The following is a 12340-nucleotide window of genomic DNA, read 5'->3' as shown; positions in this document are numbered from 1 at the left end:
TTCAAACTACTTTAAAAAAAAAAAGACCACCTCCTCCAGACACACAGATCATCCTGCAGGAGAGTCCAGGCTGCAGGTGCAGAGAACCTGAAACTCTTTCCCCCCCATTTCAAGACTCACTTTGGAAACAGATAACAATCCATCCATTATCTGTTCTGCTTTTCCCGTTCGGGGTCACTGGGGGCTGGAGCTGATCCCAGCTGTCATTGGGAGAGAGGCGGGGTACACCCTCGGACTGTTCACCAGCCAATCACAGGGCTGACATTTAGAGACAGACAACCAGCCACACTCACATTCTCACCTACGGGTAATTTAGAGTCACCAGTTAACCTAACGAGCATGTCTTTGGACCCACAGAACCCACACATGCACAGGGGAGAACATGCAAACTCCACAAAGAGAGGCTCCTGTCAGATGGGGATTCAAACCAGGAACCTCCTCGCTGTGAGGCGACAGCGCTAACCACTGCACCCCCAGTGTCTGCATCCCCAGACAACAACAATAGATCACTGATATCATAACAACTTCTTCATCAAATATGCATATGAAATGATTTATATTTTCAAAATAAACCACACAGATGGAGTCCTATAAATCCTTGTTGCCTCACACTCTCTCTCTAAATATTATTATTTGTTTTATTTTGTAAAAATCTGCTGGAGACGGCTGGTGTTAACGTATTTGCTGGATCTTTTTCCTTGAGTTAACTTTCTGGTTTATGAATTCTTACCATGTGTGGTAAATTTTACTGCAGCTCTGTTCCCTCCTTCAGTCTTGGCATGAAGCTATGTTTATCTGAAGCATCTCCATCACAAGTTAATGAATTTGCATCGACCTTTGCATTGCAACACACTGCAAAAACAATTTTTGGGTGCAGTGCCTACACGTATGCAGCCCTAACGTTGGTGATGGGCATTTCGTGGAGTGGGCCCCGTCACGATGAGCTGCTTCGCTTTCACACTCCTTCTGGGTGAGTTCATCTCTTTGATTTGTGTAGTTGTGATTAAACTGGGAAGCGATACAGAATGCATTTTGTCCTCAGTATAAAACTTCACAATTAATTTTGACCTGAATCTTTAATCACTCAAATATGTGTGTTATGAAAACTGTTGTTTAACGAGCACCAACTTGTTGTTACAAAAATGTCAGGATTTAGTTATTTTAATATATTGTGTTTGTCTATTTCTTGCCCTCAGTTGTTGCATCAAATGACAAAAAGACAAACACTTTTAGATCAAAATTTTACCAACAAATCTGATCGAAAGACAAGAACTTCTCATTTATTGATGGGCCTGTCTGATCATAATTTGGCGCTAATCGTGCGGAAACTTCACAAGAGATTCAGTTGATCAATCATGTGATTTGAATAAACGTTGTGATTCTTTGATGGACTCATTAACAAAGACAATACAAAAATTCCCAAAGCCACTAAATTATGACAGAAAAGCTTGAATGCTTGAATGCATGAATGTGTATGAATGGATGAGTTAATACTGATGGACTCTTTACATAGCAGCCTCTGCCATCAGTGTTTGAATGTGTAGGTGTAACCTGCGGTGTAAATGCGCTTTGAGTAGTCAGAAGACGAGAAAAGCCCAAAGAGCACATAATAAATGTACTTGTTAACGCTGGATAATTTCCTAAAATATTTAAACAAGGAGTTATAACCCCAACTTTCAAATCTGGGGAACCCGACAAAGCATGTAATTACAGGCCAATCCAAAAAAAGATAATCTAAAATAGATGACGTTAAAGTTGTAGGAGCAGTATTTCTAGACCTGAAAACGGCCTTTGATACTGTAAACCACAATTTACTCTTAAATAATTATAAAAAGCTAAATTTCTCTAATCAAGCTCTCAGCTGGTTGAAGTCATATCTGTAAATTTCAAAAGCAATGTGTTAAAATAAATAGCTCAATATCATCCCCCAAAAACTGTAATGTGGGCATACCACAAGGCTCCATTCTGGGGCCGCTTCAATTTTGTCTATTCATTAACGAGCTACCAAACATCCGTGAAAATGTTTGTTGCCAGTTGTATGCGGATGAGGCAATCATCCATGAATCATCGAAGACCCCACAACAGGCTGTGGAGCTGTTGAATAGGCAATTGGTCCGTGTGTATATGACGACTTGTGTTGCTGCTTATTCCATGTGTGCATTAACATAAGAATTATGTGTTTTTAACCACTCTCTCCTTGTGTACGTCACAGGCTCACTCTTCATCCTCGGTCACAGTGCCTACCCTTCTGGTATGCATCTGTCACTTGTTAAAAAAAAAATCAGACACAGATGCAGCTTGTTGAAGTAACAGTAGTTTGCTTCTTATTTTTTAACATGCAGTTCCTTTGTTGTTGTTTTTTCCATGCAGGTTCTTGTGATGGATACATAAACGCAAATCAAACATGGCGGAATTTTGAATTTCAGTCGTCCTCCTTTCCCGGTTTCCCACTTAATGACGCGGCTTTCGTTGAGAAGTGGATACGTTTCACAGGGCTCGGTGGAGACAGAGTCATTGCAACATGCTATGGAACCACCAGAGGTGGTAGCCATTACAACGTCCATGTTCCTTTTTCATATCCAGCAACTGAATCTGACACTGCAACTACAGGGACGGCATATGCGGACGTTGGAGGTTGCACTAATTATGCTATAACAATGAGCATTGTCCTCTGCCCTGGGGGATTCTACATTTACAAACCATCAAGTCATCCAACAAGCCATCTGATTTATGCAACCTGTAAGACATGCTTACTCATTTTCATCATTTACTTTATATTTCCCTTCAATGTAAAGCAGTTTTAAAAAAGAGCTACTGTCATCTTTTCACAATGAAAACACTCTTGTTTCTTTTGTTGCTTCTGTTTAGATCACAGTAATTGTACAGCAGACTCCTGCGGACCACTGGCTCAGTGTACAAGCGGTGGAGGCTGTGTTTGTATTACTGGCTATGAAATCCCTGCCGACCACCTGCCCACTCTAGAGTCATTTGGATGTGTTGGTAAGCCTGTTTATTTCATACTAAGTGGGACAAATCCTGGGAGGTCAGTCCCATGTCTCCCCGTATAACTATCATTTAGCTGATGCAGTTTTACATCTCTTGGCAGACATTGACGAGTGTGTGAAGACCGCCGGTATTTGTGGTTCTTCATCCACCTGTGAGAACACCATCGGATCACACCTCTGTACCTGTCTAGATGGATTTACTGCAACAAATGAGACTTTACCAGTTTCAACGTCCAACCCCTGCCAAGGTACAAATACAAACAAGCCTGTCTCTCTGCTCTTTATGAGCTGCAATCACATCAATGTGATTAAATAAATGAATTTTCTTCCTTTACAGATATAGATGAATGCAGTGAAAATGTCTGCGGTGAGGGGAGCTGCGTTAACAACATAGGAAGTTTTGTGTGTACATGCAATGCAGGCTACGAACTTGACACCGATGCAACTCCTCTTTGCCAAGGTCTGTCTACTGTCTGCTGTCTTTTTAAGATAAGACTATAACTATAACTTATCAGGGGCAGAACGGTTAGTGCTGTTGCCTCACAGCAAAAAGATACCCAATTTGAACTACTACATTTTCAACTATGACATTCCAACGGCGTAAACTTTTCCTCAGATATCGATGAGTGTTTCAACTCCACCGTCTGTGGCCCTGAGTCCAAGTGCACCAACATACCTGGAGTTTATACCTGTGCATGTAATCTGGGCTATGAACCGACCGCACCGGACCAGGAGCCCAGTGAGGAAAACATCTGTATCGGTATTTGACTTTTTTTCCACATCCCAAAAGCAGAACATTTTTATTAAATGGCATATTTTTCACTCAGATTTTCCTGCGGTTTCATTTGTATTTTCATGCGTGCTGCAGATGTTGACGAGTGTGAAAAATACGCCGCAGTCTGCGGTCCTCACGCCAACTGCACAAACTCCATTGGATCTTACTTCTGCGTCTGCTTTTCGGGTTTTCGTCTGAACAACCTGAAGGTGATAGCCAGCCATGCTAACCCATGCACAGGTATGTAACCGTGGTTACTGCTAACATGTCATGATTTTGTGACCATGTAAAGTGTGTTCTGTGTGTAACAGTGTGTTATCTCTCTCTCCTCAGATATAGACGAGTGCAGTGAGACTCCTGGTATATGTGGTAAACAAACTATATGCACTAATGTACCTGGGACCTTCTATTGTTCTTGCCCCGATGGATTTTACCCTTCAACAGGGATCTTTTGGGAAGTAGGGGTCTCATTCTGTCAAAGTATGTTCAGAATATAACCAGTTAAAGTATATTTAGTACACTTTCATATAATGACATGCTTTTTAAGCCTGCACAGGTTCTTATTGTCATTTTCTTCCACAGGTCTTCAGAATATTTTAGATGAGATCGAACCTGCAGAGGTAAACATTACCTGCAAAATTTAATTGCCAAAGAGTGAACTAGTTTACTAACACTAGTGGAATATTGTTTCTCAAATGTTTTTCCAAGAGGTTTGTTAGAATACAATCAGTTTCATCTCTTTCACATTAGATACCACGGCCTAGAATACTTTCCTTGTAATGGGAAGTTTTCTACAATTCTACAATTCACTTAGCAGATGCTTTTATCCAAAGCGAGGTACATCAGAGAGTAAGTACAACTCAAGCAAGGATCTAGAAAAAAGGGAACAATGTCAGTAAGAGCAAACGATCAGCTTTGAGTCCAATTGGACACACAGCTGCTGACAGGAAGTGACCAGAGGCAAAGCACAACATTGACGGACACAACATCAGTATAGAAACCATCTTATAAGTCGTCGTTATCAAACAAAAACCATCGTCATCAGAAGTAGCCAGAGATAAGGCTGGTGTACAAATAACAATATCATTAGGAAAACTATGTAAAAGTTTGGATCAGACCCTGCATCATGTAACCTTATAACGAGTCTCTTTTTTTTCCCTTTCTGCTGCAGGGTGAGACTAAAGAGAGAGCTTTTCTCGGCAACATGGATCAACAACTGAAAGACAATGAAGGCATTTTTTTACCAGGCCCGGTGAGGAAAGAAAAAGAAGAGTTAGCCCTCTCCGATAAACTTTAAAAATGACCCATGATTTATCTTTCACTGCAATTTAAAGAGGATAATGTGATTAGTGTTTGACTTTGTCATGATGCACGGTTGGACACTATTATATTTCTGTGGAAACCTTCTTCAAGACAGGAACCAAAGAAAAAACTGGAGCATACGAATATAAAAGTTAAAAACCCTGCCTAATAAATTCTTGCTTTCACGTAGATTTGCCTGACTTGTACTCGGACCCTTTGACTGCACTCTTTTTCTGTTCACACCGATCTCACAACAAACTAATAAAGCTAAGGCGTAGCTTTGACCAGTGAAATGTTCCCTGCTTTTTTCCCTGATTTCCTACCATGTCAACTGTCCTATCAAAATAAAACCTGAAAGCCCCAAAAATGTATCTTTAAAAAAAACTAACTTTGACATCAGAACGTCCAATAGAACTTGAAAGATAGACCTCTTGAATAAAGGTAGGAGAAAAATACTTTCTTGAAATAACTTAGAATGGGAGTGCCTGAGAGTATGCCAAACTAGTTTCACATAAACTAGAAATGCAAACAAAATCTGCAAACTTAGGTGCAACATTTAACATCATTGTAAACGTTTTTGTCTTGTGCTTTCTTTACAGACTGTGGCAAACGGCTTCGCAGCATCTATGGTACGAGTTCCTCATTTAACCTTTTCACTCAAACTCTGTGATTTCAGGAAGTTTTGAGTATAATCACACAGTGTCTACGAACTGTTATGATTCTTGTAGGAAGTCTCTGGTGTTGGACCACACGCCAAGTCAAGCAGGGTGAGCAGCGAAGGTGACGGGGAGACCGGCAGTGTGATCCTGGGCATCTCAGACCGTTTCGTTTCTAGCTTAGTGCATTCGAGTCAGAACGAAACAAAGAGATCAGTGAAGGGTTCAGCAGTGGGTAAGAGGTCCATTTCTTAAGTTTACTGCAGATGTTTTTTTTGTTTTAACTGAGTGGCTGTTGTAACGCTCGTCTGTGTATTAGACTTAAGTCTGGAGATGATCGGGCCTGGAGTACACAACGCAGAGAGCTCGGTTCTCACAGCCAAAGGAAACAGCATGGAGATCAACCTGGATGGGCTGGCCGACAATAACAACGGTGAGAAAAGTTTCATTATGTAAACCAGGATGACAGTGAAACTTTATTGTCATAAATCCCCGCATGTGATTGTGTGCTCAGTGCATATTGATTTGAAATTGGACTCAAATTAAGTTCAGAAACCAACCAAATGATTGCAAGGATGTACTGAAAACTAGATTCTGATTGGTCAAATGCAGCACTCTTAGTTCTGCTATTTATTGATTGAAGACTTCTGCTGTGAAGAATCTTGAAGAAGAGTCTTGCGAGTGATGGAGCTCTTATCCCAGACTTTAGATTTTGTACTCATATTACATCAATCTGCAGCAAGAAGTCAAGTAAATGAAGCGTCAGAACTTTGACTGTGACAACTTAAACAAGAGGAAAAAGAAGCTTGCTGTCAATGAGAAATTAACAGATTCAGATATTGGGTGATATAGATGGACAAAGGGCGCACTCACACTAGGCAATCTGTACCGTTTTCCTGAGCACGCTTGACCCCCAAAGTCCAGTTTGTTTGACTAGTGTGAGTGCTCTGTTCAGTGCTCAGGCATTGTACACTTCTTTGGCCCTGGGTGGAAGAGATATAATCGATCCCTGCCTCCTTTATCGAGAAATCCTGGAGTGCTCTGGCTGTATCTGACTAGAATGACTCAAAATAAGCCAAAAAATCAGTAAAGTAGCTGTCATGGTCTCTGCGTAGAGCTCCGATGTGCACATCCAAGCGTCCTTTCTTTTTGAGTCTGTCTGTCTTTTAACTAAGCACACTTCATGTCGGGGTCCTCCTCATCCTGTAAGGGTTCCTTTCTGTGATAACAACCTGCTCACTATACATTATCCTTTACATATTCACATAACATGCTTGCTGTACATTTTCCCTAATGTGTTCCTTCAATATGTGGACATTTTCCAGGTTCTGCTGCAGCTGCTTTCCTGACAATAACAGGCATGGAAAGTCTTCTCAGTCATACCTACTTTAAAACAGAAAACCAAACAGAGATGTACTCTGACATCATCACCGCTGTCTTACCCTCGATAAACAACACCAACCTCACCGAGCCTGTCAACTTCACCATCCAGCACAAGACGGTTCAGCTCAATTTATCTATCGAGCTTCTTTTTTAAGATGACGTACAGCTGGTAAAATCTTTGTTTCTGTGGTTTCTTCAGGTACCCGAAAATGGTTTTGTGACGTGTGTGTACTGGGAGGACAAAACAGAGGAGACAGGACAAAGAAAGAATAGGATGCTGCGTTGGTCTGTGGAGGGCTGCTGGGTTGCTTACACCACTGAAAATGTCACCGTGTGCAGCTGCTCTCATCTCTCCACATTTGCCCTCATCATGCAGATCGGCGAGGTATCAGAGATTAGTGTGTTGGTGCTCATTTAGAAATATTTCAGTTTCCTCTACAGAATCGAAGATCAAAAAAAATCGTTTGAATGTGTGCTGTGTCTCCTCAGCCTCCAGCAGAGAATCCTTTCCTGGATTGGCTGAACCGAATGTGTGTGATGGTAGGACTTGCCTTCTTCGGTTTGGCCATCTTCACCTTCCTCTTGTGTAGCTGGAACCCAAAGATCAACAACACAGCCCGTCTTCACCTCTGCCTCAACCTCGCCTTTTCCCACCTGCTGCTGCTGTGGAACGACAGATATACTGAACATGAGGTACACTGGAATGAGATGCAGATTGTTGTTTTTGGTTTTCAAAATACTCAAATGGATCTCTCCAAAAGCGAAGCAAAGCATTTCATTCAAAAAGACTTTTGTTGTGTGTCTCCACAGCTGGCTTGCACTGTCATGGCAGGTCTTCTGCACTTCTTAGTCGTTGCAAGTTTTGTGTGGATGCTGCTGGAGGCTCTCCAGCTCCACCTGTTAGTCAGGAGACTCTCCAAGGTGCAGGTCATTCAGAGGGATGGCCTCCCCCGTGTGCTTCTCTACCTGATTGGCTACGGAGTTCCATTTGTGATTGTGGGTGTTTCTGCACTGGTATATTCTGATGGATATGGTGCCACGGAGGCCGGGGTGTAAGTAACACAAACAGTAATACATGCTCGCATTCATATTCTCCTGTGTGCATGTTGGTCGAAAGGATCGTTCATTTGTTTGATTCTGTTGCAGGTGCTGGCTCTCCAGAAATCGCAACTTCAACTGGGCTCTGACGGGACCTGTGATTGTTATCCTTGGAGTGAGTTTTTTGTGTATAAATAATTGCATCCAATCTATTTCTCTAAAGCGGGGTACACACGACAAGATAACCGGGCTGATTTTGGGCCCGAGTTATATTACAACATGTCCTGTAAAACAAACCACATTCCAACTGACAATGAAAGGAGTTTGACCAAAATGTTTACTGTGATGGTTGAACCAGCTAACAGCTAGCCACATTTAGCTTGCCCGTCATATTTGTTTACTCTTAAATCGTGTCTGACCGCGCAAGATTACACTTTGTGATAGTGGAGACGCTGATTGTCGGCGAATGAATCAGTTAGTGTGTGGTGTGCCGAGTTGATCGTCTCGTTGCACACCACACACTATGCGATCTTAAGTGTTAATCGGACAGGTTTGTTGTCATGCGTGGGGTCTCTCACTTTATCAAAATCGTTTAAAATTTTAAAAATCGTGTAGTGTGTACCAGGCTTAAGCTAAAAAGCTAACTGCAGTAAACAAGCCAAGAGCACTTTTAAAGAACCTGCTCACAAAATAATGTTGAGAATTTAAAAGGCAAATACAGGATTTCTCTCTTCAAGCTCACACTCTGCACTGCTGTCTTCATGGTGAAGATCAACTGAATGAGAGAAAATCTAAAGATAATTCAGCCTTATTCATTTGTGGTTGCAGAGAGTGGCTTTGCTATCAAACCTTGAAACATCAGGCCACTTAGGTATAACCAGTGGGGTAAAAAGTGTGAAATGCAAATGACCAGGATTTGCCAGTGATGGGATGTAAACTTAGATCGTATGGACAGTTGGCACTGCAGCAATGCATGCAGCAAATGAGCCGAGTCAGTCTTCTCTTTTACGTCCCTCTTTGTGACACACTTTTACCGACGGGTCTTTCCTGATTTTAGTTTACTTTAATTTTACTTTTTAAAATTATTTAAAATTAATTTGATTTCCTAAAATGTTTTTATATTTCTTAATTTTGGCCTTAACTTATGATCATGTTGTTTTATAATCACTGTCCTTGTAAAGGCTACACGGTGTGATCGGGCCCTATGTCCTCATAAGTAGAATTAACAGTTATTTGCTCTTGTTTTTGCAGATGACATGTTGTTTTATCTCAATCCAGCATCTGTGTTTTTTCTTTTTCTTTTTCTTTTTCTTTTAGCTGAACTGGATGTTGTTCTGTGCCACTCTCTGGAGTCTTCGACCCACGCTGGCCAACATGAGGAGTGATGTTTCTCAATCTAAAGACACCCGGTATGAGCTAAAGTGTTCAAGATCGTTGTTGCATCAGTATAGATAATCTATTTCACTCAAGGCTCTAAATATTTCTATTTGAATGTATTCAATGGTCTAATGCAGATACATGCATGCTTTTACCTTCAGTAAACGTCTAACAAACTATTTTCAGGTTGATTGTGTTCAAGATCCTGGCCCAGTTTGTCATACTGGGCTGTACCTGGATCCTGGGCCTGTACCAGACCAATCTCTTCTTCCAGGTCCTCTTTATCATTCTGAACTCGCAGCAGGGAACCTTCCTGTTCATCGTGCACTGTCTGCTCAATAAGGAGGTACGACTGACTGCTCTTTAAAGTACTTGCATGCATTACAACTATGATGACAGCCATAGTGGTGTTAACACATAACTCTGAAACAAAGTGTTTTTAATTGTGTTTTCTAGGTCAGAGAGGAGTACATGAAATGGCTGACCTGCTCTTTCAATAAGCAGCGACATGGAGGATCTGTGGTACGTTTGATGAGAGTTAACGATGCATGATGAGAGGAGGCAGTGTTTATACATACATATATATATATATATATATATATATATATATATATATATAGTTGACCTCTTAAATGTCTTTGTAGTCGATGTAAAACCATGAAGGCAGTAAATCTTGTTTCTTTGTGTTTGCGATTTGTTCTCTAAAATATCTTCCTGGAATCATTTTGGAGTACAGTATGTATTTGATTCTTGTAATAAAATGGTAAGAATGTGTACAATATATTTTCAACAGAAGGATGTACCCTCAGTCTCCGAGGACTTGGACAAGTGCGAATAGACGGACTGTCGGAGATAACGTGTGCGGTACAAAGGAGAGCCTGGAGCCAGAGAAGAGAGAGGAGCATGCCAGAGACACTTTTAACCATTATTTATTACAATTCTTTATTCTCTTTGTTGTTGAGTGTGTTTGCTTCTGTTTAGTAATCACGGCCACTGCGTAACCACACAAATACATAATCATACAAAGACGTAAATGCTCAGCTTTCTCATTGATCTGCTATAAACTACTTTTAGGTTTGTTCTATAAGTTAGTCTGATTTGATCCGATGAGTGCCTTTGCGTGACATTTTGTATGATTTGTCGAGTCTACATTATTTCATCTTCCTAATAAAAGGTTTCTAACCTGGTTTATTCAAAGTGATTCTGTTTTTTTTCACTGAAGGTTTTTTATTATACTTTAACAAATGTTACCAAAAGCAACGTATCCTCACTTGGTTTGTAAATATCTATTTTTTATGACATATTTAAAGGACGAACATGCTACTTTTTGATCCAGTAGGTGTCTCCCTAGAGCACCAGCATGAAACCAAAAGAAACACTGAATCCTTTGCTCTTCAGGAAGTTTGCAGGAAGAAGTTTAGCGCAAGTGGCAGACAAAATCGTCCTTTACTCGAGATAAGTGTGCTCGAGTGTCCTGCATTGTTAGTGTTAGCATGCTAATGTTAGCACACTTTAGTTAGCTCGTAGCTTCACATTGCATGGAAACTGACACAGAATGATCGTGATCTAAAAACTCTTATGTGACATCCAAATAATCAGTGAGTATGTTCTTCTTCTTCTCTCTAGTCCTTGACTAAAACAGCTTTTATACACAAGGGGAGGAACCGGCCGTCCCGAGACAGAGTACATAAAAAACGTATACCAGATTAGATAAACCAATAAAAAGAGAGAGGGGACGACTACTGGAGTTTCCCCTCACAGTACCTATAGTTCTAACTTTCTTGCATTGCTGGAAAGTACCATGCAACCTTTCATGCACTGATCTGATCATCCCTTATTAATTGATTTAAATGAGGAATAACCCTGATTGATTCTCCTGTTCCAGAGTCAGGGTAATTTAAGTGAAAAGGATGAGCATTCCTGCAAGCAGCTGGTTAAACAGTGCAGATTACAAGTGTTTTGGTTCATACAAAAGTGTAAGACTCACAGTGTCCAGACTAAAAGTATAACGACAGAGATTCACATCAGCCTCGGAGGATTTAATTGAGCCTGAGAAACAGAGAGATGACGGGCTAAAGAATGACCCCCAGCAGCTTCAGAATTTAACAAGTATCATAACCAAGCAGCCCTAAACATGAATAAACGTAAGCACAATTAAAAAGACAATAACAGTGCTGACATATACTAAAATATACTTTATTATATAAAGTCCTCACAGTCTTGAGACACACTCGGTCAGTCTTGTTGAAACCGTCTCCTCCTGAGTCTTTTGCATGTTCGGGGAGCTTCAACAAACACGCTGCTGCTCACACTCTCAGTGCGTCGTGTTTAAAAAAACAAAAATGCCCTCCCAAAAGAAAACATTCATGTCTTATTGTTTTCTCTTTGCTTCCATTTGTATCACATTTACATGAGAGCTGGGACACTTTGAGGTGTGTCGAACTTTACAAGACAAATACAAGGAGACGGGGGGAAAAACATACTGCATGTTCTCATTTACATTGTTTGCTTCCAAGTTATATAAACCTTACATATCGAACCGCACTGATAACAAAGATAGAAGACACCTGCAATACAAATAGATACACAACTTGAAAATCCACCAGCAGTGCACGGATCAACCATTTTAACTTTTGTTACACCAAGAGGTCCCGGTCAGACTATAGCATGCCATGTATGCATTCAAGTATTCTGCTGACTGCTGCTTAAAGATGTGTGAAAGTCTTTCCCATCATGTTGGTCTGAAATGTTCTATTTAAATGAAGTTGCGTTCAGTATTTCAATTTTACCTTTGCATTGTTATC

The 12340-nt window shown here is 40.7% G+C and overlaps 1 protein-coding gene across 1 annotated transcript; it reads left to right on the top strand.

Moving 5' to 3' along the window:
- The first annotated feature begins 887 nt into the window (after positions 1–887).
- LOC132954574 (adhesion G protein-coupled receptor E1-like) lies at positions 888–10887 on the top strand. The gene is made up of 23 exons (XM_061027165.1): positions 888–970; positions 2213–2251; positions 2371–2739; positions 2869–3000; positions 3107–3253; positions 3343–3465; positions 3622–3765; positions 3874–4020; positions 4114–4260; positions 4363–4400; positions 4952–5032; positions 5682–5711; positions 5811–5973; positions 6058–6171; positions 7064–7239; positions 7321–7506; positions 7611–7814; positions 7932–8173; positions 8268–8334; positions 9477–9568; positions 9723–9882; positions 9993–10058; positions 10330–10887. Exons 1-23 carry the CDS (start codon positions 940–942, stop codon positions 10372–10374), a joined length of 2943 nt encoding a protein of 980 aa, XP_060883148.1. The 5' UTR covers positions 888–939; the 3' UTR covers positions 10375–10887.
- The last annotated feature ends 1453 nt before the right edge of the window (positions 10888–12340 follow it).

The sequence above is a fragment of the Labrus mixtus genome, chromosome 20, assembly GCF_963584025.1.
Source record: "Labrus mixtus chromosome 20, fLabMix1.1, whole genome shotgun sequence".
In the NCBI taxonomy this organism is placed as follows: Eukaryota; Metazoa; Chordata; class Actinopteri; order Labriformes; family Labridae; genus Labrus; species Labrus mixtus.
This window is presented reverse-complemented; position numbering and strand designations above follow the sequence as displayed.